General features: G+C 42.4%; 1 protein-coding gene across 1 annotated transcript; it reads right to left on the bottom strand.

The window, feature by feature from the left end:
* Nucleotides 1-532: 532 nt before the first annotated feature.
* SLC25A43 (solute carrier family 25 member 43) lies at nucleotides 533-18,509 on the bottom strand. The gene is made up of 5 exons (XM_009901563.2): nucleotides 18,135-18,509; nucleotides 15,382-15,623; nucleotides 14,229-14,401; nucleotides 2,160-2,294; nucleotides 533-1,096 (listed from the first exon to the last, which is right to left on the bottom strand). The coding sequence occupies exons 1-5, from the start codon at nucleotides 18,404-18,406 to the stop codon at nucleotides 893-895; spliced, it is 1,026 nt and encodes a 341-aa protein (XP_009899865.2). The 5' UTR covers nucleotides 18,407-18,509; the 3' UTR covers nucleotides 533-892.
* Nucleotides 18,510-21,677: the final 3,168 nt, after the last annotated feature.

The raw sequence follows: 21,677 nt of genomic DNA, 5'->3' as shown, positions 1-21,677 counted from the left end.
CCTGGGTCTGCACACAGGAAGTAAAAAAAAAAAACCCAACAGTTTAATATTAAAAATAGAGCTTTAAGAATACCAAAACAATGGGACAAGGCTCATGGCTCTGAAATACCTAACACATTTAAGAATTGCATTTTTCAGCCAAGTTTTCAGTTGGAGAACTTCAGGAAAACTATTTTTTCAAAGCCTGAAATAAATTCACCTACATGTAGTAACAACACAGGAGAAAGAGAGGCAAAGTTTTGCAGCATGCACTTCAGTTTGCACGATTGTCATTCCAGTGTATTACAGTTTGGCTTGCACATCACAGTTCTCTCTTAGCAAAAGCACAGTTGCAGCAGCAGTAATATTTTCATCTTTAAGACAAAGATTCATACAAAATTATTATTCTCAAGTAGATTTAAAAAATGGAAGAGTGGATTCTGGAGTGTGACTGAACTGAGGCTGATTCTGCATCAGTAGAATGCCATGACCACACAGTATCACTAAAAACAAGAGACTTCAGTAGAAATTCTTGTATGCTTATAATTTGAATTGTCTTAGTATTTCAGAAGATATGATTTATGCTTTCATCTCAGTCTCTTGCCTTTCTCAAGGGAGTTTTATCTCAAAATGGCTATTCAGTATGGAAAAGCACCTAGAATGATGTAATTTCAAGTTCCAATACCACAGTGCTTTCAAACTGCTTGCATATTTCCTCTTCAGCGTATGCTTGTTGTTCATATTGTTTACATCCATCCACCACATGGGATACAAGATTTATTCATTCCTGACACTGGTGTCTCAGTAGCAAACCCCAACAAGCTGCTGAAACACTGGTACCTGTAGCTCAGCATGCCTTTCTTGCAAAGGTCCTTCTTGCAAAGGTAGTGTGCATGGACAGTGGACACTGATGTCAGTTTTCAAGAGCTGATTTCCTTGGCTCAAAATTTTCCCTGCGGAGGCGCTTTAGTTCTCGCAATTCTTGTGGCTGTAAACTCTGGTCCACGCCAGGAGTTAGCTTGTAATTTAAAGGAGATTCGATATAACCGTTTCTGTACAGACAGACCCGCTTGCAGAACTCAAAGGTGCTAAACATAACACCAAAGTATGGGACAATCTGATAAAATAAAACAAAAAAAGCAGCATAAGGTAAAAAAATAGTATTAAACTCACCAGTAGCGTTCTTACTTGTGATGTTTTCAGAAAGGAAACTTCTAGGACTTCAACTCTCCTCTCATCTGCTAATAGAGCTGTGCTTGTTTGTATAAAATCAAGTCTCCTCTCAAACTAGGCTGGCACCTGCAGCACGCTAAAAGTTGGAGTTTATTATCGGTACGTAACTAGCTATGGCAATATTGTGAGTAACAAGGTCTATGGGACCCTACAGATTATCACAGCTTGTCAAATACCTAGGCCAACCTCAGCAAATCTTAGCAGAAAACACTGAATTTATTCTATGTATAGCAGAGCAACTGAACAATTTTCTTCTTTTGCCCCATGCAGAATCAGCAGCTCTGGTGCCACATGGCTTTATACCAGCCACGGTAGGGCTGGGCATAAGCAGACCATCACAACCAATTATGTCACTCCATTACCACTCATGAGCTGATCTGTAGTATTTCATGCAGTAATCCCCACTGCAGTACTGTGGAACATATTTATGTAAACTAAACTACCTTCTGTTTAAGCTACTGTGCTGTATTTCAAGCTTTCAACTCAGCAAGGGCTATAATTACTGATACAGATGCGTGAAAGAGCAGGTCCAAAGTACTGCTTTTGGCTTCTGGGGAAGTGGCTTACACAAGCACATCTCTAATTGCAGCTGGGTACAACATGGAGCTCAGCTGAGTAGAAGCTATTTAGATGCTGTAAGTGGAACACTTGCAATCCTTCCTTCACACCCTAATCCGCATGTTAGCAGCACTCCCTTCTCTAAGGAAATTCAAACAAACTTGAAAGTACTGACATACAGAAGGCAAGCTTACATTTGGGAAAATATGACCAAGTTCCAAAGCAGGTTTATAAACTCCCTAAGGTTATACCTGTTCTGTCACAGACTGTAATCCATAAGCTGCTAATAAATATGGAGGCATGTCATAAGCTTTATGACCCCAAGTGGCCAAAAGCGTTTCTTCATTACCTCAGGATAGTCTTTGACTGGGATGAAAGCAAGGCCTCACCTTGAGCAGGCTGGGTGTGAGTCCATTCCAAAGTCCAAGCACACCTTTGTACTTCACAGTTTGCCGAAAGCAGTCAGTCATGCCAGTAAAATGGACATCAACTCCTCCATAGTGGGGAAGCCAAGGACTCTGGGCCTGTTCAAGAGACACCCAGGGGCGATTTAGAACAGGGAAAGGAAATCCAAAGTAATTAAATATAATTATTTTCTCCATTCAGGTACATAAAGAACACTTAACGACAGGTTTCAACAGGCTGATCTGGGTTCTTCTCTCAACACAAAAGAATCAGCTATTTCCCCCTAAAATATAAACTGAAAAAGGATGGAGTTCACTCCCTGACAGGTACAAAAGAGAAAGCGAACTGTCATTTCACACGGCGCCACTACTAGAAATAAATCTCACCCTTGTGAAGACAAAACATCCGAACCAGAGCTGCAGAATGCATCGACCCCACACCTGCCAGCTGCCCAGGTCTGGGGAGGGGTTCCACTGGAGCAGGCTGCTCAGAGAGGTTGCAGAGTCTCCTTTTCTGGAGACTTTCCTAATCCACCTGTACGCATTCCTGTGCAACCTGATCTAGGCGTACCTGTGTTAGCAGGGGTGTTGGACTAGATGATCTCCAGAGGTTTCTTCCAACCCCCACCATTCAGTGAGTCTATGAGAGTTATTTCACATCACTGGCAGTGGATCACCTAAAAGAGGGAACCTTGGGGCTGGACCCAGATACCACACTGCTTTCCTGTAATTCTGATCAAAACAGAGGAGCATGCTATCTTGACTCTGGGGGCTGAGGCTGGGTCCACACGGTAATGAGAAGGGTGAACTGTACTATGGGTTCAGTAGGAACAACACAGCAGAAATGGAAGAGCAGTGATTTCAGTCCAGGATGCACAAGCCCACCAAAAGCTGCAGGTGAGCAGTAGGTGCCTGTGCTCCCTTTTCTTTGCTACATGATCAGTTGATCTGGACTGGTTACAAAGAGCTTGGAAGCACCCTGTGGGACTGCAACTACATTTCCAACTGCAGTAGAGACACAGTCTGTTCACATGGAAGAAGTGTAGGGGGTCATTTTTAACAGCAAAATCCTTCTTTCATTAATCTCCTGCTGGGTTAGCACAGACAGTATAACCTGACCTTAAATAATCCCATCCTCATCCATCTGTGCACATGCAGCCATGGGTTTATTTTGCAGCAGTTAATCAGGGTTTCACTCCAACACACAGCAAGTGACACTTCCCAGTCAGGAATGTGGTGGTGGGGTGGGGGTATGACACAGGCTGATGACTGGTGCACACAAGCTGGTCACCACAGGGAAGAAGTTTCATAAAACCAGAACTTGTACCATTAACTGACTAGTGAATATGGAAATCATTATCCCCTCATTGATCCGAAACACCATGTGGTACAGAACTTTTTTCTTGTTGTACAGATGTTCGAGTCACCCCGAGCACAGCTGCCAGGACCCAGTCTTGCCCAGACTAACCAACAGCTCCTCAGAGCTGCTAAGCCTACCACAAGCCTCTCATAAACTGACAAGTAGTTATGACATTTCTAGATGCCTCAGTTATAGCATTTCAAATACTTGTCTACTTAGATGCTGGAAATGGAATCAGATCAAAACTCATGCTCCAGGTATATAAGAGAAGTTGCTAATCAAATAGTTTTAGTGCTGTTGCATCTCTTTGCATTACTGGCAAATCTGCTAAGATTTAGAAGCTAACAAGAAAAACTCCTAATCACCCCACAGACTGACTGTATAGTCTTCTTTACCTACAAAAAAAATCACATATGATGATTTTTTTAATCACTTTTTTTTGTGCATGACTGAAACATATGCAAAATAGTTCTGATAGCAGGTAGCAGGTAAAACCATTGTTTCATTTTTGACAAGGCTTTGTGAGGTGATTTTGGGAAAGCAGCTGTCTGCACTGAGAAAGGCAGCAATACGCTTCCACCACATACTGATTTGTTATCTTCTGGATCCCTTTTATCATGTCCTGGCTCCTTTATCCTAGATGTGGGTAAGTCTTTTACATTTTAAGAAGGAGAGGACAGAAGTGTTTGCTTCTCTCTGAACTTTCTCAGCCAGGTACCTGATTTGTAAGAGAGAGAGAATGTTTGCGGAGGATAAAGTATTTCAGCTGTTCTAATTGCTTATTCCTTTTGTGTCTGTGTTGGCCCTGCTAACACCATGGGGCTAACAGCCATTTCCGTAACTCCTCACTGTGGTACAAGCTCCCACAGCTTCCTGTTTCAGGACTCAAGAGAGGCAGATGTTACGGGATTTAACTGGTGTGATTTTAGGTAGTTCAGTGTAACGGAGCTAGTCTGATAACTAAGGGTCATGAACATGTTCAGTTATGTTCAGCTGCTACAAGGAAGCTCAGCTGCCTGCATCGCTCTGTTACTTAAGGGTTTGTAAGGATTTAAAAAGAAATAGCTAAATCCAACAGTAAGAAAAAGCCTTTTCAATCCTTAATCCATGGTACTTCACTTGAGAAATTCCTAAAGACTCTCATGACTGTACTGTAGAACATGCTGAGTGCCACAACAGAGATTTCAGGACCAGTTCTACTAGAAGTGGTGGTACTAACAGCAGGGGTGCTTACAAGAACACTCAAATGATGCAAGGACCCTTAAAAATGTAACAGCAGTCATAGGAGAGCTGGTTTCAAAGCCCTGTTCCACTTTCTGGACTACTGGGCTGTTTCCACAAGCTTTTTTGGTAAAGAAAGTTACAGGCAATGAAGCAGTGAAGAGGGGCAGGTTTCTAACACCTCAGGAAAGCAGGAACACTGTTAACATCTGATCCCCTTCTGCTTTAAGTCTCTTTGTGTTAGGCAGGGCATGCCCTGCCAGAATTAGCTGCGCGAGTTAGATCTAATCCCCTTCCTTTGTGTGTACATTGCAAAGGCACATATCAAAGGGGGCTGATTATAGTATTCCTGCCTGGGACACCAAGGCAGGCGACAAGTGCGCTGCAAGTTTCAGTAGGATTCTACACGCAGTAGACTCATCCAGAAGACAGTTAAAAAGCAACAAGTAAATCAAACCTCCAGGTTTCTAATTTGCCCACAGACACTGACCTCTTGAGAGATTTACTGAAAGATTATTTATAGTAACATTTACCAAGGTTACAGCCATTTTCAAGATCTCAGTCTATGGGATGAAGTACGCTGTGCCAGTCTTTCTGCTTTACAGGAGCAGTATGTTTCTAGGACCCTACACACCATATTTAAACAACTGTCCACAGAATCTCAGAACCACCTACTGCAAAAGGAAAACTAGAAGCACCCTCAGTGTAGTTGAAACCTCAGTGTTTTGGAAAACAACTAAACAAAGTTAAAATGTATTAATACAAGAAAACAAAATAGGAAGGTGTTTCATCCAGCACTGTTTTTAGTGAAGAAAAAAACCCCACACAAACAAACAATAAAGAAGCTGTGTGTTCTCAGTGGTCCTGCATCATCAAAGCATGTCTACAACACTGTAATCCTCACAACTGCCCTATGGAACCAGAGCCAGAAAATGGAAGTAATCAAGCAGATCAAACTAGTAAACTAGTTAATATATATATATGTGTGTGTGTATGTATATTTGAAATATGAAATCTACTATGACATACACATCAAAAGCTAATCTCATACCAAAAAGATCAGGTTTCTGACAGAAACATTTCCTGACATGAACCTCAAAGCAGCTTGAATTCCTGTCTGTTGACAGCCCTTGAAGCTACGGGCTGCTGCATGGAAACCTGTTTGTTATGAACATGTTTTAAGACTTCCTTCTCCCCTTGTTATGGCTGTCTTACGCTGCAGAAGGCTAGAGATACAGTGCAGCTTGCTGCGCTGATGACGGAGTACCGAGCTGTTAGTCACAGTAGTAGTAAGGCTAAGTTGCTAATCTTTTTACCTCTGATGGGTGATGGGTTCTCTAAATGATTAAAGCACTTCAAATTCAAACTGGCTCCATCTGTTCTCTCACAAACACAGTCTTTTAGCATCCAAAGGCCACCAAATCTAAGTTACTATGATGAATCCCTGAAGGTATCATTCTGTTCTGTTTTGACAATCCAAACTCAAGAGACAGATGTATAAAAAAACCCAACCAACCTTCCTGCACTCACATTTTTTTAACATAAGATATTTAAACAAGGGTGAAGTATCATGACAAAACTCAAGTTAATTGTTAAAGATAATTGTTACCTAAAAACTTCACACCATTTTCTCCAATGCCTGCATCACAAGGTGACTGCCAGAACAACATAGTCCCACTTTGGGAACTAATCTCACAGACCCTTATAAAGACTTTTCCTTCAGTGACCTACCCCAAACCCTCTCTTCATTTTAGGATTGAAGGACTGATGCAGTTCATGGCAGTTGCAGTGGGAACCATAGCCACCAAAGGGCCAATCACTTGAACCTTTCCAAGACTCACAGAGGACCAAGCAGGGACCACCAGGTCAGGAAATGGCAGATGTTCTATTAGGCCATTTGAGCCTGAGTCCAGAGCTGTGCAGATAAAATATTCCCACTTCAGGACATTCTGGTTTGCAGCTATGTTGTAATACAGTGCTGTTGTCAGGATCAGCATTTGTTGTTGTACAGGTGTTTGACCACCCTGAACACAGCTTCCAGGACAAGATGTAAGCAGGCAAAGACAGCAAAGGTACATAGCCTATCAGAAGGCACGTGTCACATCTTAATTGGTTATTTTCTACTGGCATGTGTGTAATTAAGGCACACAATAGGTTACAATAGCAAAACAGTATTTTAACACATCCCACCAAATTCTGCCCAGTTTCTTCCCTCAGTCACAAGACGTTTATGTTCTTTTCCAAGTCAAAGACTAAACATAGCCTTGCAAAGCTATCTGAAAACAGCCCTTCTCCTACACAGCTATCTGAATGTCCGTGTATCACAGGCTATGTGGAAATATTTCTCTCTCAATCCACTTGCTTCCTGCAAACTCCCCACTTTACCTCCCCAGTTTGTTGGTACAAAGATTTGCTATCTATTTATTGAGTACACAGCACCACTGGCATGAAGTATGAAAGATCAGCTAACAGTGAATGGCTGCCATGGTACGCTACCCTGATGGCAGATGGAGTAAAACTGCTTGATATTTATATATTTCCAACAAATTCAGGTGTCCTACACTTCTGACTTTTTTTTAAATTTTGTTTTTTTAAGTACAGGAGTGCACTTTACAACACAGCTCAGGAGTTCACACTCTTAATATGGCATCTAAAATAAGAAGTCTTGACAGTCTGGGTCAATAAGGGCAAGTGCAACGGGCAAACGTAACTAGCTCAAAAGAATCTGAAGGACAAAGATTGCATTTTCATCCAAGCTAATGCCACTGCAGTCAATAGAAATTTCACCCAAGTGAAGGCTGAATGCTTGAAAGAGTATTTCATTCCACTCAAAGAATTAAAATGTTAAGTAAGTATTAATAGTGGAGAATGCATGCATGCTCTTGGGCTAATTAAGCCTTTCTCCTGGAGAACAGGCTTACTGGTAGTCATTGTCTCTTCTGTGTCATTGGTTTGGTAATGCTGACGTACCCTGGCTGAAGTCCACCAAAGCCATTCAGGTATGCAGATAGGTAAATGATGCCAAGCTCTCAGGAGGCAACTGGTTCCAGAGCAGCACAGCAGAGCAGCTGACCTCCAGCTTCCTGCACTCTAGGAACAGGTTGTCCCTTCCTCTGTAACCTAAACTGGGGCCAAGTAATTTCTGAGATCAGATTTGCAACACAGCTCAAAAGTTTCCCTCTTAAATACATTACTGCCAAGCCTGTTTTACGCTGAGGCTTCACAGTTTGTTGCAGAATCCCTCCTTTGCTACTGAACCTAAGCTTTCCCTGCTTTTAAGACCTGCCATATGAAGAAATCTTTGATGTGGAATGCAGAGGTCTTACTCCTCAAGACAAGGCAAACCCCTTGCATCCACACCTCTGGGTGGGTTCTGAATGCTTTGTAATGATTCAGTTAAATCCTTACAAATGGGTGCACCATTTTCAGGCACATTAGCACTAATTCATTTATTGTTACAACCCCCTGAGGCAGACTAGCTCGATCCTAAACTTTACACACTGACGACACCAGCTCCTGAATCTCCTGCTGCCCATGTAGGAGAAAACGGACATTTTATGGGATTGGGGCTTTAGAGAAGACATATTTCTATTGGCCTTATGTGGATGACAAAGAATTACACCAAGTCAAAATAAATCAGATATGAACGAGTGTCCAGAAAGTTTTAGCCCCCGTTTGCGGCAGATTTTGCTTAATTGATCACCTTACATTTCACAGGCACATCATTCTAAGCACAGACAAAGAGATACAAGGCTCTCCTGTACAACTGATGCAGAAGTACTCATGCTAGGGGTAACACTATAGCTGTCAATCTGGAGACACTACTGTCCTCCCAGTGAAAATGATGGCTGTAACAGTTGTGTGCACACAACAGCATACCCTAACCTGTGTCAGGTCACATCAGCTGGGTGAGCTTTCAGAGTTTGAAAAGATGGGCTGAGTTAACCCATCTGATTTACCTCAAAGCACATTAAAGAGCTCTTGCTCACACCACACTGGTCACAGAGCTGCAGAGACTGTACAGGGCTGATGGCCATGCTCAGTTGGCACTACCAAAACAAGGACTGGGAGCATGGTGGCCACTTCAGTGTCTGGGAAAATCAGTCAAAGAGAATTACATTCTGCTCTCCCTAACACTTCCTGCATTTCAAATGGGTACAGTCTGTTTTCCTGCCTTTCTTCAGCATACACTGTGCTGCAGGGCTAAGCTGCTGCAGTAATCCACCTCAGAGCAAGTATTACATACTTCTAACACCACAACAACTTGGAGGAACAGGGTTAGAAACCATTAGCCATAGCATGAGCTGTCAGAAGGAAGATCTGACTGTTACATCAGCCCAATCTTGTTTCTAATTCTCAGTTTATGATTTTCCCTTCTTCAGTTTTTCTACTGACACCGTTCAGTGTTTCAACTTCACAGGCAGTTTTCATGATTCTCAGTTGTGGGAGTCTGGTAATCTAAAAGAAACGTTTCTGAGGCTCAGAAAAGCTGATTTAGGCTGTTACAGAAGGCAAAGCCCATGTTATGCTCAGTAGCTCTTTGCAGGCATTATTTCAACTTCCCAAAGCAAGTAGGGCACTATGCTGTAACAGCCTCAGAGAAAGTGGTATAAAGATAGCAACATCAATAACATAAAAATGTTGATAACCCAAAGCATTTAGACATGAGGAAGAGACAAGCAAGGGATTTTACCTAACCCCAAATCTGATGTCTATTAGGTATTTGCTAATAATCAGAGAAGTAAGGCAGGCCTCAAGTTCAAGTACCACCCAGGGCATGGAGTCCTGGTTTATGTTTGAACATCAGCAGCAAGAAAGGGAGAATGAGATCACAGGAAGAATTACTAAAAGTAAAAACTCACACTGCAGCCTCCCCCTTAGGTGAAATATTTTTGGAGTTTCATATCTGTTCACTTGTTTCCCTAAAACTTGAAAGAAGTTAGTATCTCTAAAACCTCTATTCCTCTGTCAAATTTAGCTGAAGATGAACAGCAACATCAAGAGTTATTTCAGGCAAAGGCAGATAGCTAGCAACCACATAAGTCTTACTTGCACAGGATATCAAAGTAGTAATATTGCTCTTTATTTGCTTCCACACTACAGAATTTGTCACCTTGTGCTCTCAAATGGTTCCATCTCTGAAAATGTTCAAGGCTCAGGGTCCCATGCTGCTCACTATTAAAGGGCCTCCCTGCACAAAGTCTCTTAGCACATATGCTTTTGAGATGCCACATGAACCGACCCAAAAAGATTTCTTATTTTTAAACCAGGTCATTACTCCAATAACTTTCATATTCCCAGCTGACAAGAACACAGATCTCACAAACAGCTGGGACAGACACCACAGCTCCAGAGCTTTCACAGCCTGCCATGTCAACTCCAGTAACCATCTCCAGTGAAGAGCAGTCTTTGCAATTTACTCATGTTTAAGCAACACAAGAGCACTGTCTCCTCTTTTCACCAGGGAAAAAGTGCTTTTCTAATGAACATTTTTTATTTTCTTTAACAAGATTACATGTACTTTAAACAGGCTAACACCTCAAAGAAGGAATGACTGCTTAGTTTTCTCCAAGTTACTAAGAACTCATAGCAGCTACATAATTTGCAGTATTTCACACTTGCAGAGCATCTTGTGTCCCAAAGAACAAACAAAGAAAAAAAGAAACCACCAAACTAAAATCCCTCCAAAACACACTGCAGATTTATAGGCAGCTGAGGCCTAACTGCTTCACTTCTGTCACTGAAAAGAGGCTGCTTCTTGGGTGATGCATGGCAACAGTCTACACTACCAAGCACAGTGAGCATGTTTGTTTACAGCAGTAGGGGGAATTCAATGCTTGAATTTAAAACCAGAAAGATCACAACTGAACAATCTTTTCCCTGGAGAGATGTCCTCACAACAATTTGGTGCAAATACCACCAAAACTATGCTGAATCCTGCAGTATACTAAAAGTGTGCTTATACTAGATAACAAGGGTTTGATGGCAAAGCTGTACCTGAGAAGTGTCTACTGGCAAAGATGAGTTTCAGACAAGTTTCAGTCACAGAAATTAAAACAAACTACACATCAAAAGATGGGGGCAAGGCTGAGCTTCTGCAAACCATGCAAAGTTTGTTCATGGAAGCAGATGAGCAATAACTACAGTCAATGCAGTATCTGCTGAAACGTTAGGGTCACCTTTTTGCTTTTTGCCAAAGAAACCATATCCAAGTCACAGGTCAATTTGGCTGAGAAGTGCTAGCCAGGGCTATCTAAGCCTGCCTCTGAGGGCTGTGTGCACAGAACAAAGTGCCAAACTTGGGCATAAGGTCTGCATTTGCATGTTTGCAGATTTTCAGTTCCACATGTAGCCAGAGATCAGTGTCATTCTAATAATAATCTTCTGTACAGCATGTAACAGCTCTAAATTCATCTCCCCTTACTGAAATGCCAGAGCTCAGTCCAGTATGCACTTATGAAGGTCATCACTGGCAGAAAAGATGATGGGAAGAAATGGAAACATATTACCAGTGCTTCTCCTAGACCCAGATTGAATCATAAGCAGCTATTTCACTGCCTAAAGGAGTGAAGAAAAAAAAAGTGTTGTGTTCCTGTATGCAAGTCTGCAAGGTAAAAGTGCAGCTCTTGAATATCACTTAGTTACTAGATTTAACAAAGAACATGATATTGTGAGGTAAGGAAGGAAAGCCAAGAACAGCCAAAAAAATATCAGTATGTTTTTGTTCAGAAACTGCTATAGCGCGAGGGCGAGTCAGGAAAGCAATCGATACAGAATAGCCCTTTGAATAACCCTCTCCTTCACTCATCCCCTTCTACAGATGCACAACAAAAGTCATATTTCCATGCCAAAACATGCATACAGTACCTCTTAATTCTCTAACATGCCAATCAGAAGCAAAGTGAAAAAAGGAAGACAAAGGGATAAAATTAGGATAAGCACAACACAGAGGACTCGCATATGCAATAAAACTCACATTAATTAACATGTCTTTCAGGAAAAACATTCATTTAGCAAACACAGCATCTTTGTAAAAAAAACAAAAATACCCCCACCCCACCAAACCAAAAAAAAAAAATCATAAAGATAATTCCAACAGCAGAGGGGGAAGAAGCCATGGTTACAAAGCAAATCTGACATCATAAATCGTCACCAAAACACAGAGGAAGAATTGTTCACTGACAGTCAGCTCCTACTCCCACAGATGTCAGTGACAGAAGCTGTTGACATCAGAAGTGTAGGACTCAGATACATAAAATGAACATAAAATGAGAAAGGATGAAACAAAATTATTTTTAATCTCAGTTGTAATAGCATCTTCTCCTTCCTCCCACAGCAGAACTAATTTTCTAGTCTGTGCAAACAATGCGGGCATTATATAGATGAGGTAGATGGCATTAACTCTTCTAAGGCTGCCTATCATGTCAGGTAAAGATCTGAAGCAGATGTTCTGGTCTCAGGCTCATACCCTTCCCAGAATCAGGGAAGACAGCCCCAGTTTCTCAGTTTTTGAAGCTCCTGAAACTGCCTTACAACTCCCTGGTTCACCACCACCACCAGGTTAATTGGAAAAGTCTACTTTCATCTGCCAGGTCAGAGACACAAAAGGGAAAGATGACGAGTCTCATCTTGACCTCTGCAGTGTGCTGGGTTCATTTTGTACACAAAACAAGTGTTCATTGTTTCAACACAAAGCTAGCATTTTCCTACATGCACTGCAAAGCACCTGCCAGGCCCAGATGTGGCTGAAGGCTTTGGTACATCCCTCTTTTCTATCAGGTAGAAAGGTGAATCGCTGAATGGAGGCTGATCAGAGTATGATGTGTGAGAAAAACTAATCCGAAGTATCTACTCCTCTCTTCTCTACAGACCACTGAAATGTCCTGAAGTTCTTCTTTCCTCTTTTGGGTAGCTTTTAGGGTGCTGTCCTAAACAATTCTCTCTTCTGACTACCATCCTGCAAATGGAACAGGCCTGCAGCTATGCACAAAGCAGAGCTGGTCCCTGCAAAGCCGGGCCATAACCTGGCACTAAATGTGAAAAACAGTCTTCTTTGATGACCTTATGTGAGTTCCAGTGAACTCTTGGTATCAGCTTGGGTGTGATTTTCAACAGGTCTCTTTTCTGGACAAACTTCTGTGATTTCTGTAATTTCCACTATCAACTACCTAGGTATTTCACACCCGGGCATCTAATTCTTCTTGCTTTCTCTCATGCCTTCAGAATAAATCACTCAACAAGAGATGTTTCTCTAAGCTTGGAAAAATCACTATTTAGTTGTGGCAATGCATCTTGGAGGGGAAAAAAACCTCCCTGTTGTTCAGCATTTTTTTCTGTTCAAAGTGTTTTTAGTATGTACTGCCTAGATATTGAGGCAATAAATCCAGTTCCCTTATTTCTAGAAGTACTGATCAGATGTTTTAAGCACCCACTAAGAGAAAGAGTACAGCCCAGTGGCAGGAAAATGCAAGGTGGGCCTGTTCCACTTCCCTACTTGCCTGTCAAGACGAAGCTTGACATAGAACTTAACATCACAGCAGTTACAACTGAAAGTTAGCTTTGAAGAGATTAAAACCCCTCAATATTCAAGTAACTGATGCATCAACAGAAAATATTAAAAGGGAAACAGCACAGTGAATGCCTTTATTTTTTCAGGCAGCAGTACTGCTGTGATCTTAAGGATATAAAGAAAAAGGGGACTTGTAATTGTTTTTCTTAGACACATGATACAGATGGAAAAAAATTACCAAGTTTTCATGATCAGAATCTCTTTCTCACCTGTGACATTTTATGAGATACCTGATGAAAGGGCTCAGCCTAAAGCCTGACTCCTGTGCACATTAGCTACATGAGCTGGTCTAACAGAACACATTACTTCTCCTGGGGAGCAAGAGAGAGGAACTCACACTTTCACTGACCTTTTGCTATCTTGTGACTTACCAACCACACTACCACCTGATGAAGGGGATGAGGACCTACATAACATTGCCACAGCAAATAATGGCTTTTTTTTCTTAAGATCCCAAAGGCTTCCCATAAATCTGCAGTCCAATAAACTAGGCTAAAAGCACAAACTCAGCCAGAGAGCCACCAGACAACAACAGCTGTTCACAGTGGGGGAATGAATGCCTGTATGTGACTGAAGGTTTGCCAGTTCTGAACTGTGAGTTTGATGGAATTGACAAGAAAAGAATAATAAATAAAGCTAAAAACACCAGAGTCTGAAAGCATACATATATCCCATGACAGAGTCTGAATCACCTTAAAAGTGCAAGAGCACACTTCAAAAAAACAAAGAAGAAAAAAAAAAAATCTCACTCCAAAACAAATGAAAACCCAACCAAACTAAACCAATGTCTCTGTATCCTTCTGATAAGAAAAATGAAGTGTCACATGATCATCTGGCTAATCTTGTACCAAGACCCTGAAACAAGCACCTATAACAAAGTACCAGTAACATGAGTGCTCTGTACCTGCATCTTCCTCTTGACAGTCTCGAAGGGGAAAGAAAGCGTCTGTGCCACAGCAGCTGCTACACAGCCATTGATGAAATTCTGAAGAGGAGTGAAATGAACTATGGGTTCTCTCCAGATTTTGTCCAGATTGATGTAAACAAAGAATGAGCCTGCAGAGAACGGGACAGCACCTAGAAAGCAAAGCAGACAGGTTTATATCAATACACTGTATACTAGGACAACTGAGCTGCTCATTGCACAACCTGGACAGATGAGATGAGCCACTGACAATTTACACCTCCCTTTGCTCAAACTTGATCAATACTTTGCAGAACTTTATAGTCAGGGGTTTACCCCCAAACACCCATACCGTAGCATCCATATGTGCTGACAGGGACACATATTTACATATTAAGATATGCATGTTGTCAGAATTATTAACTGCTTTAGACTCCAAGACAGGTCAGCTCTTTCTCCAGATTACCTCTTTTGTGACAAGCTGTTCCTCCAGTCCAACTCAACTCTAGCAGTTGTACAGGTAAACAGACTTGCTTCTTCAGTTGAGCTGATGAAGGATGTGTCTGTTCTCTTTTGCTTGTTTCATGCTCTCATCAATTTTATAGTGGGATTATACATAATTGTTGTTGTCATTGCTGACATTATTATTTATTTATAATAATGTATTGTTGTGAAAAGGTGGACTCAAAGCTAAATGGCATTTTTAAAAGCTATGGAGAGTAAATAAATAATTTAAAGGGCATTTAATGTAAAGAGAGAATATCACAACTCTTCACTTGTCACATCAGTTATGCATTACTGCTCATACTGCTTTCACTGAACCGCTTAGGGAGATGCTTTCACACCTAGGTAAGATTTAAGAACACTGTATGTGTATAAATATTTTTACTTTTCAAGAGTTAAATGGTGAAAATCTGGTGTCCGAGCACAGCTAGACCATCTATAAAAGAAGGAGAAGAGTATTTCACTGAATGTTTAACCATACAACAAAGCTGTAGCAGAGGTAATCAGTATTATCATGCCTTGTAAATCTACACACCATCTACAGAAGAGCACTACTATTTGCTTTTGAAATCAAAGGGGCAAACGAACACATTACATAGCTGCAATAATTAACATGCAATGAGACAATTACTCCCTGTTGTTATTTTACCTAATATAGCTGGTGAAACACCGCGGTAGAGCGCAAGGAATCCTTCCTGATGGTAAATCTTGTAAAAAGCATGAAGAATTCCTTCATAAGATGGTTCCAGTCGGTTCTGTACAATGAGACGTGTTTTAATTACATCAGTGGGGTAAGTCACGATGGTTGCAACCATGCCAGCCAGACTTCCTGCCATGATGGCCCTCCAGTGGGAAATATGGCCCAATTCGTCCGTGAAAAGTGTAACAAGTCTAGAGCAAACACATAAAAGAGCTGCTATTAAGGACTGTATGAAAAAGACACATTAAAACTAAGGCGTATTCTCAATGCAATCATTCTTCTGCCCACAGGCACCTGAAAATGGGCATTTAATTATGACCTTACTGTATGCAACACCACACAAGCAACAGAACCTCTGTGAAACAGAACAAAACGAGCTGAGTCCAAAAACAGGCCTAAGAGCCCAAAGAGATTTTGGGTAAATCCACACAGCAAGGAAGTACAGAAAGGCCAAGGTTAACACCAAAGTCAGGGACTGTAGTATATAAATCAACATGGCTGCAAGAAATTCTCTGATCATTGTTAGAGACACTGATCCAATCCCCTAATCAAAGTTATCCTATAAGAAGAAATACATAGATAATACCACAGGCCTTCTGGGAACAATTGAGCTGTTGCTTATGTTGGGATAGAATAGAATATAGAATAGAATAGAATAGACAGGTTGGAAAAGACCTTTGAGATCATCAAGTCCAACCTATCATCCAACACTATCTAATCAACTAAACCATGGCACCACAGAAAGGTCCACAGAGATACTTCTCTAGGGAAGACATGTCCAAGCACTATTATGCTCAGGAGGTTTAAATTTGAAATTTTGAAAGCAAAGGACAGAGTTTTAAAGGCTTTTGTTATGTATTTGTGACATGCAGAAGCACTTTTCTATGCACACAGGGCACTCCTGCATTAGGGAGAAGCGTCATGGAGGCAGCAAGACGTAAAAAAGACTTGAGCATCTTAGCTGGAGGTAAAGAAACTTATGAATCTATCTTGAAAGCATGAACTAAACCACACAAACAGCAGATTTAAACTACACTGTCAAGCACAAAATAATTTGCAAACATTTGCATGTAACTGTTTGTTGATTTTTTTTCATGTGTGCATTTCCTTCTGCATGACAGATCCCTGGACCTACTTGCCTCATGCCCTGCACACAGTCCAGAGCAAAGATTAGCCAAGCAGAAGCAAAAGGGCATATATTTTTTCCCCTGTGTGTCTTGCACAGTCCTTAAAGCAACACAGCCTGGTTTTCCTTGTGAGTGCACGAATGCATGGGGAGGGTGCCTGGGTGCCTCTAGGCAGACAACATTTAAAATTGCCACGGAAAGACAGAGTCAGTGCACAGCACAGTAACTGCAGACAGGGTGCAAAGTCAGCTCACCCCCTCTTCCCCTGGCAGCAACACTACACTGCCCTTGCTCAGGCTGCAGACTACACCCAGCAACTGGCATGACTGTTTATTGAATTTAACTTTGTCTTTTTGTGTTTCTTGCTTTTTCATACTTTGCTATACTTGATGTATGTTCTCTCACAAGAGAACTATAGCCTCGCAAAGGGAATAATACTCTGTTTCAAGCTGAACAAACAATGAAGTTACTTATTTTGCTCCAAATCAACTGGTTTATGCTGGTGGAGTACACTGACTCTTCTGGGAACCGTAAACGACATTTAATTCGCTGTTTTTGCCTTCCCACTGCCGTTATCCTTCCCCTTGCCTGATCACAAGTTGAAAGACACAACAACGCAGCTCAGTTTCAGGGTTGCTACATGGATCTCGGCCGAAAGTCACAGGCAGAACCGGGATGGGTCTTGTGCATCCCAACGGGTGACAAAGCCCGGCACGTCCCGCGGCCTCAACGGGCAGAAGGGCTGCGCCCAGCTTCCCCCTACCCTGCACAAACTGGAATAACCCATCGCCCAGCTGGGCGGAAATGTCAAGTGCATACCATGCACACAGCTGACATTACAAAACAGAGAGGCAGAAACCCAACCCCCGAAGAGGCAAAGCAAGCCGGTGCGTGCGGCTGGTCATGCGCTGCTTCCCAAGGCTGAAACACACCGGCAGTAAGAGGGAATCCCAGAACACAGCTCTGCCAGAGCTGCTCCGTGTCGATTCCTGCACTCCTCCCGGTGTTTACCTTAACGTCTGCCTACTATCGAAAACAAGATCTTAATGCAAATAATGTCACCTATCGACTTCAAGCCCGCTCAAATTTGCACAGCAGCCGCGGCATAACAGGGTAAAAGATACGCCTCGTGGTTCTCTTACTTCCTTTGATCCAATGTAAACACACGGAGCGCGTACGTGAATAAAACGAACCGGCTACAGAGAAGAGATGTCGCAGCCACAATTGTTGGTAGTACCGTAACTTCATTCCTAAAGCAATCTGGCTGAACAGAAGAGGTTCACGAAACTGTCGACCCTTCATCTTCTGAGGAGCACCTATGACTTGATAAGCAGCTGCTGGCACATCACCACGCCCTAGGGGTTGCTCCGCGCTGAATAAACTCGCTAATGAAGTTATCAGCCTAGGTACGCGTCTTTAGGGAGAGAGGCGCGCAACCGAGACAGAGATCTTGAAGCGCCCCGACGGCCTGAGCTCTCTACTCTCCATCCCCTCTTTTGTAGCAGACACGGAAGGCCGGAGCGAGAGCATAGCCCTCCCCGCGGAGCCTTGTCCCGGCCGGGGCCGGTCGCTTACCGGCGGGATGCAGCGATCTGCAGCGCGCTGTAGGGGAAGAGGCGCAGGCAGGCGGTGAGGTTCCCCTTCCAGAGGGCCCGCACACCCTCGGTGCGGCACAGGCAGTGCCCGGCGTCGCGCAGCCCTCTCCGGCTATGCCAGGTGCCCACCTGCGCCAGCACCGTCAGCAGCTCCAGCGGCGCCGTCAGGCTGAGGCTCAGCGTTCCCGCCAGCCCGGCGCAGCCTAGCCGCTGCACGGCGGTTACCCGTCCGTCCCGGCGCCAGGTGGCCATGGCCCCGCGCGGCCCCGAAGCCGAGCAGAGCCGAGCGGCTCGGCAGCGCGGCGGGGGCTGAGCTCGGCTGGGCCCGGCTGGGCGCGGCTAGCGCGGGGGCGGCGCCGCCGCCAACGTCGACCGCCAGAGGGTGCTGAGGCGCGGGCTCCGCCTCCTGGCACCTCCCAAAATAAAGCAGTCCCGAAAAACCAAAAGTAATTAAAAAATATTGTCTGTCGCTAGCAGGAGCCAAGATTGCTAAAAGTTATTACTTTACATTGTGCCTTCTTTTCACCCTCTCTGCCAACCCAACCAAGTTTATACTATTTATGTCCTGTGGAGTTTCCTGTATCTCACTATCACTGCAAACAGAGCAAGCGAATCCTCTGAGGGAACTGAATTTCTTTTCCCTCTCTTATTATTCATACAAAAAAAGATTTTTTTATTACAGTTGGAGACAGAACTTCATTGAACATACAGTCAAGTCCTTTGTAAGAACTATTCTGAACATAACTTCTATTTCCTAGATCACTCTATATTTATACATTGTCTTGCTGTAGTTTATAAAGAATGATGTACACTGTCTTTACAGTACCTAATAGATAATTCTTTAACCTTTCCTATGCTGATATCATCCTGCATTATTATCCCCCTTTTCATCAATCATACCATTCTTGAAATTTGCCTCAGACACCTTCTGCATTGGTTTCGGTGTTTTATTTCTTTGTAATTCTGCAAATAGTTTGCTTGCTGCCAATGAGCTGCTTCAGAATAATACAGTTGTGGCTAACATCAGAATCAGGCACTGGACTGACATCTGTCATACACTGATTTTCTTAGTAAGGGTGGTGCTGGAGCTTGCTGTCATTTCCTAAATGAAATTCCATTCTACTCCAACATGGGCATGTCAGTACCTAACAAGAATCTGTTTAAAGTCTCTTCTGGAATCAGGGAAAGAGAATGTGCCAAGCTGTCAAAGAAAGCACTTTTCTCCCTCTACCATCCCAACATATGAGTTAGGAAAGCTCTAAATTTAGCACTGCTCTGAGGTGTTCAGTTACCACTGATTTCCAAGGCATTTGCTAGAGACTCCTAGTGCACAACACACACTTAGTCCATTCCTTTACCGGTGGCATTCCATGCCTTTACTCTAGCAAGCAGTTGTGCTGTCTGTATGACCGATAGTGAAAATTAGCAGATTTCCTGTGATAACCCAGGAAATCTGTGACTGAGTCAGAAATAGAACCTCGCACTCCCACTCCTGTGACTTAGTCACAAGCCTGCCTTTCTGTACCAAGATCAATTCACAGTGCCAGCTGGCTTCATCAGTTGAAAGCAGACTTCTGAAAAAGGAAGAAACCTCTTCAAACTCAAGAAACCTCTTCAAACTCTTGGCCCATAACAACAAACTCATACTAGAATTAATGGCATTGACAGGCACTCTAAGCACAGCTCAGAAATGTTATAAACCAGAATTATACTAAGGATTATAAATGCAGGCCTTTTTGTATAAATTATTATATTTCCTCTGGCTGGACAGCTTATGTTCTGGAAAACTAATTCTCCTTACAGCCAAAACTAATTTGTTGGAATAAGAACTATCTTTTCTTTTCTTTTTTTTTTTTTTTTAATGTTTGTTTGGTTTTGTTATTGGACTCTAAGCAAAATCACTCACTTATTTACAAAGTATTTCTGAGGTAACCTTGTTGTAGATTAAACTCATCATACAGGCTGTCCCAACAGGGAAGTTAAACGTGGTGTTGCAATCTCTATGTGAATGCTCCTGTGGACTACAGTTGATTCATTTCAAATCCACTTTCGCTTGATGAGAATAAAACCAGCATAAACACAAGAAGTGGCTCTACACAGTCCTTTGTACCAACTTTGCCTACATTGATTTTCAGAGACATCTCATGAGTTGTGCAGGCAGGTTTTCACCTTTCCTTGCCTTCCAGTTTTAAAAAGAAGGTTTTTGTAAGAGTAGTGCAAATCTAGGGTCTGCACCACCAAGTGGATAACAGGTGGGATAAGGCCTAGAAACCTGCATGTTGCAGAGAAAAGTGCAACTATTCTGCAGAGGGGAGGCGTGGGACAGTTATACCCCTTTAGTGTCTCAGAGATTGTACCTTTTGCATAAACAAGACAGCTAATACTGAATCTGCAAAACAACTCTGTGTTTTCTTGTTGCCTCTATAATCATCAAATTCACTTCTGAAGCAAGGTGCTCAGTCCCTCGTATTTTTCGTAGCAATTATGTCAGTTTTATTATTCACTGTATGAAAGCAAATCAGTTCTTTTATCCACTGTGTAAAAGTGAATCATCCTTTTAACAGTTTCGGATGTGGCAGTTTTGATTAATATGACATGGCGTTTCTTCTTTACGTGAGAGCGTTGCCAGAGTGATTTCCCCAACATGCATTCCCCCTGTCTTCTTTGCCAGAGGAAATACAACTTACTGCTCATTCACAGAGTAACTTGCCATGCTGCTTTGGCAATGTGTGCAATCCCAGCAGTCAGGATAGTCTGCAACCACAAAAGACCAGTTTCCAGGAAATACAAACCAGAAAATGGATTATGTTTATATGTAACTTGATTAATTAGAGGTAAGAAACCTTCCTAATGCAAGAAGCAACAACTGTGGAGACAGCAACTAGACCCAGAAAAAGGTTTGTAGGTAAAGGTATCAACTTCTGTAGCAAGAAAATGCAGATGTGCTTTTTCGATCTGTAACAGAAATTGTCTCTCACACTAAGTATACCTGTAACAATTATTCTCAGGTTGTAATTGCATATGTAGCAATTAAAGCACCTGAGAAAATAAGTGCTTGGTACACACCTTGCTCTATCCTTGCTTGTATTTTATGATCATCGACCATTGTAGTCACAGGTGTACTACCTACCTCAAGGAAAGAAACGAGGTCTCTGCTTTTAAGAAGAGGGGCAAAGGACATAAAATGTACCATATTTTGCAGGTGTATTTGGAAGACAGAGACAAAAAACCCCACTGAAATCTAAGGGAGTATTTGAGTCAACAACTGTCCTAAACTCAATTTCCTTGTAGACTTTGAAGTAAAAATAATCAAATGCTGGGACGTGTGGATAGTACCTTCAACAACTTGCTGGTGACATGCTGACACCTTTGGGAGCTTTCTGCTGTGAGGAGCTGACTGCCATACAGTACTAAGGGGCACAGGCACTACATTTCCACTGGTTAAAGACATACAAACTAGTGCTAAAACCAGAGAAAAGGTGCACCGTTGATCACAACCCTCCGTGATTTGTCAGTCAGTTCT

This window comes from Dryobates pubescens, chromosome 18 (genome assembly GCF_014839835.1).
Source record: "Dryobates pubescens isolate bDryPub1 chromosome 18, bDryPub1.pri, whole genome shotgun sequence".
NCBI lineage: Eukaryota > Metazoa > Chordata > Aves > Piciformes > Picidae > Dryobates > Dryobates pubescens.
This window is presented reverse-complemented; position numbering and strand designations above follow the sequence as displayed.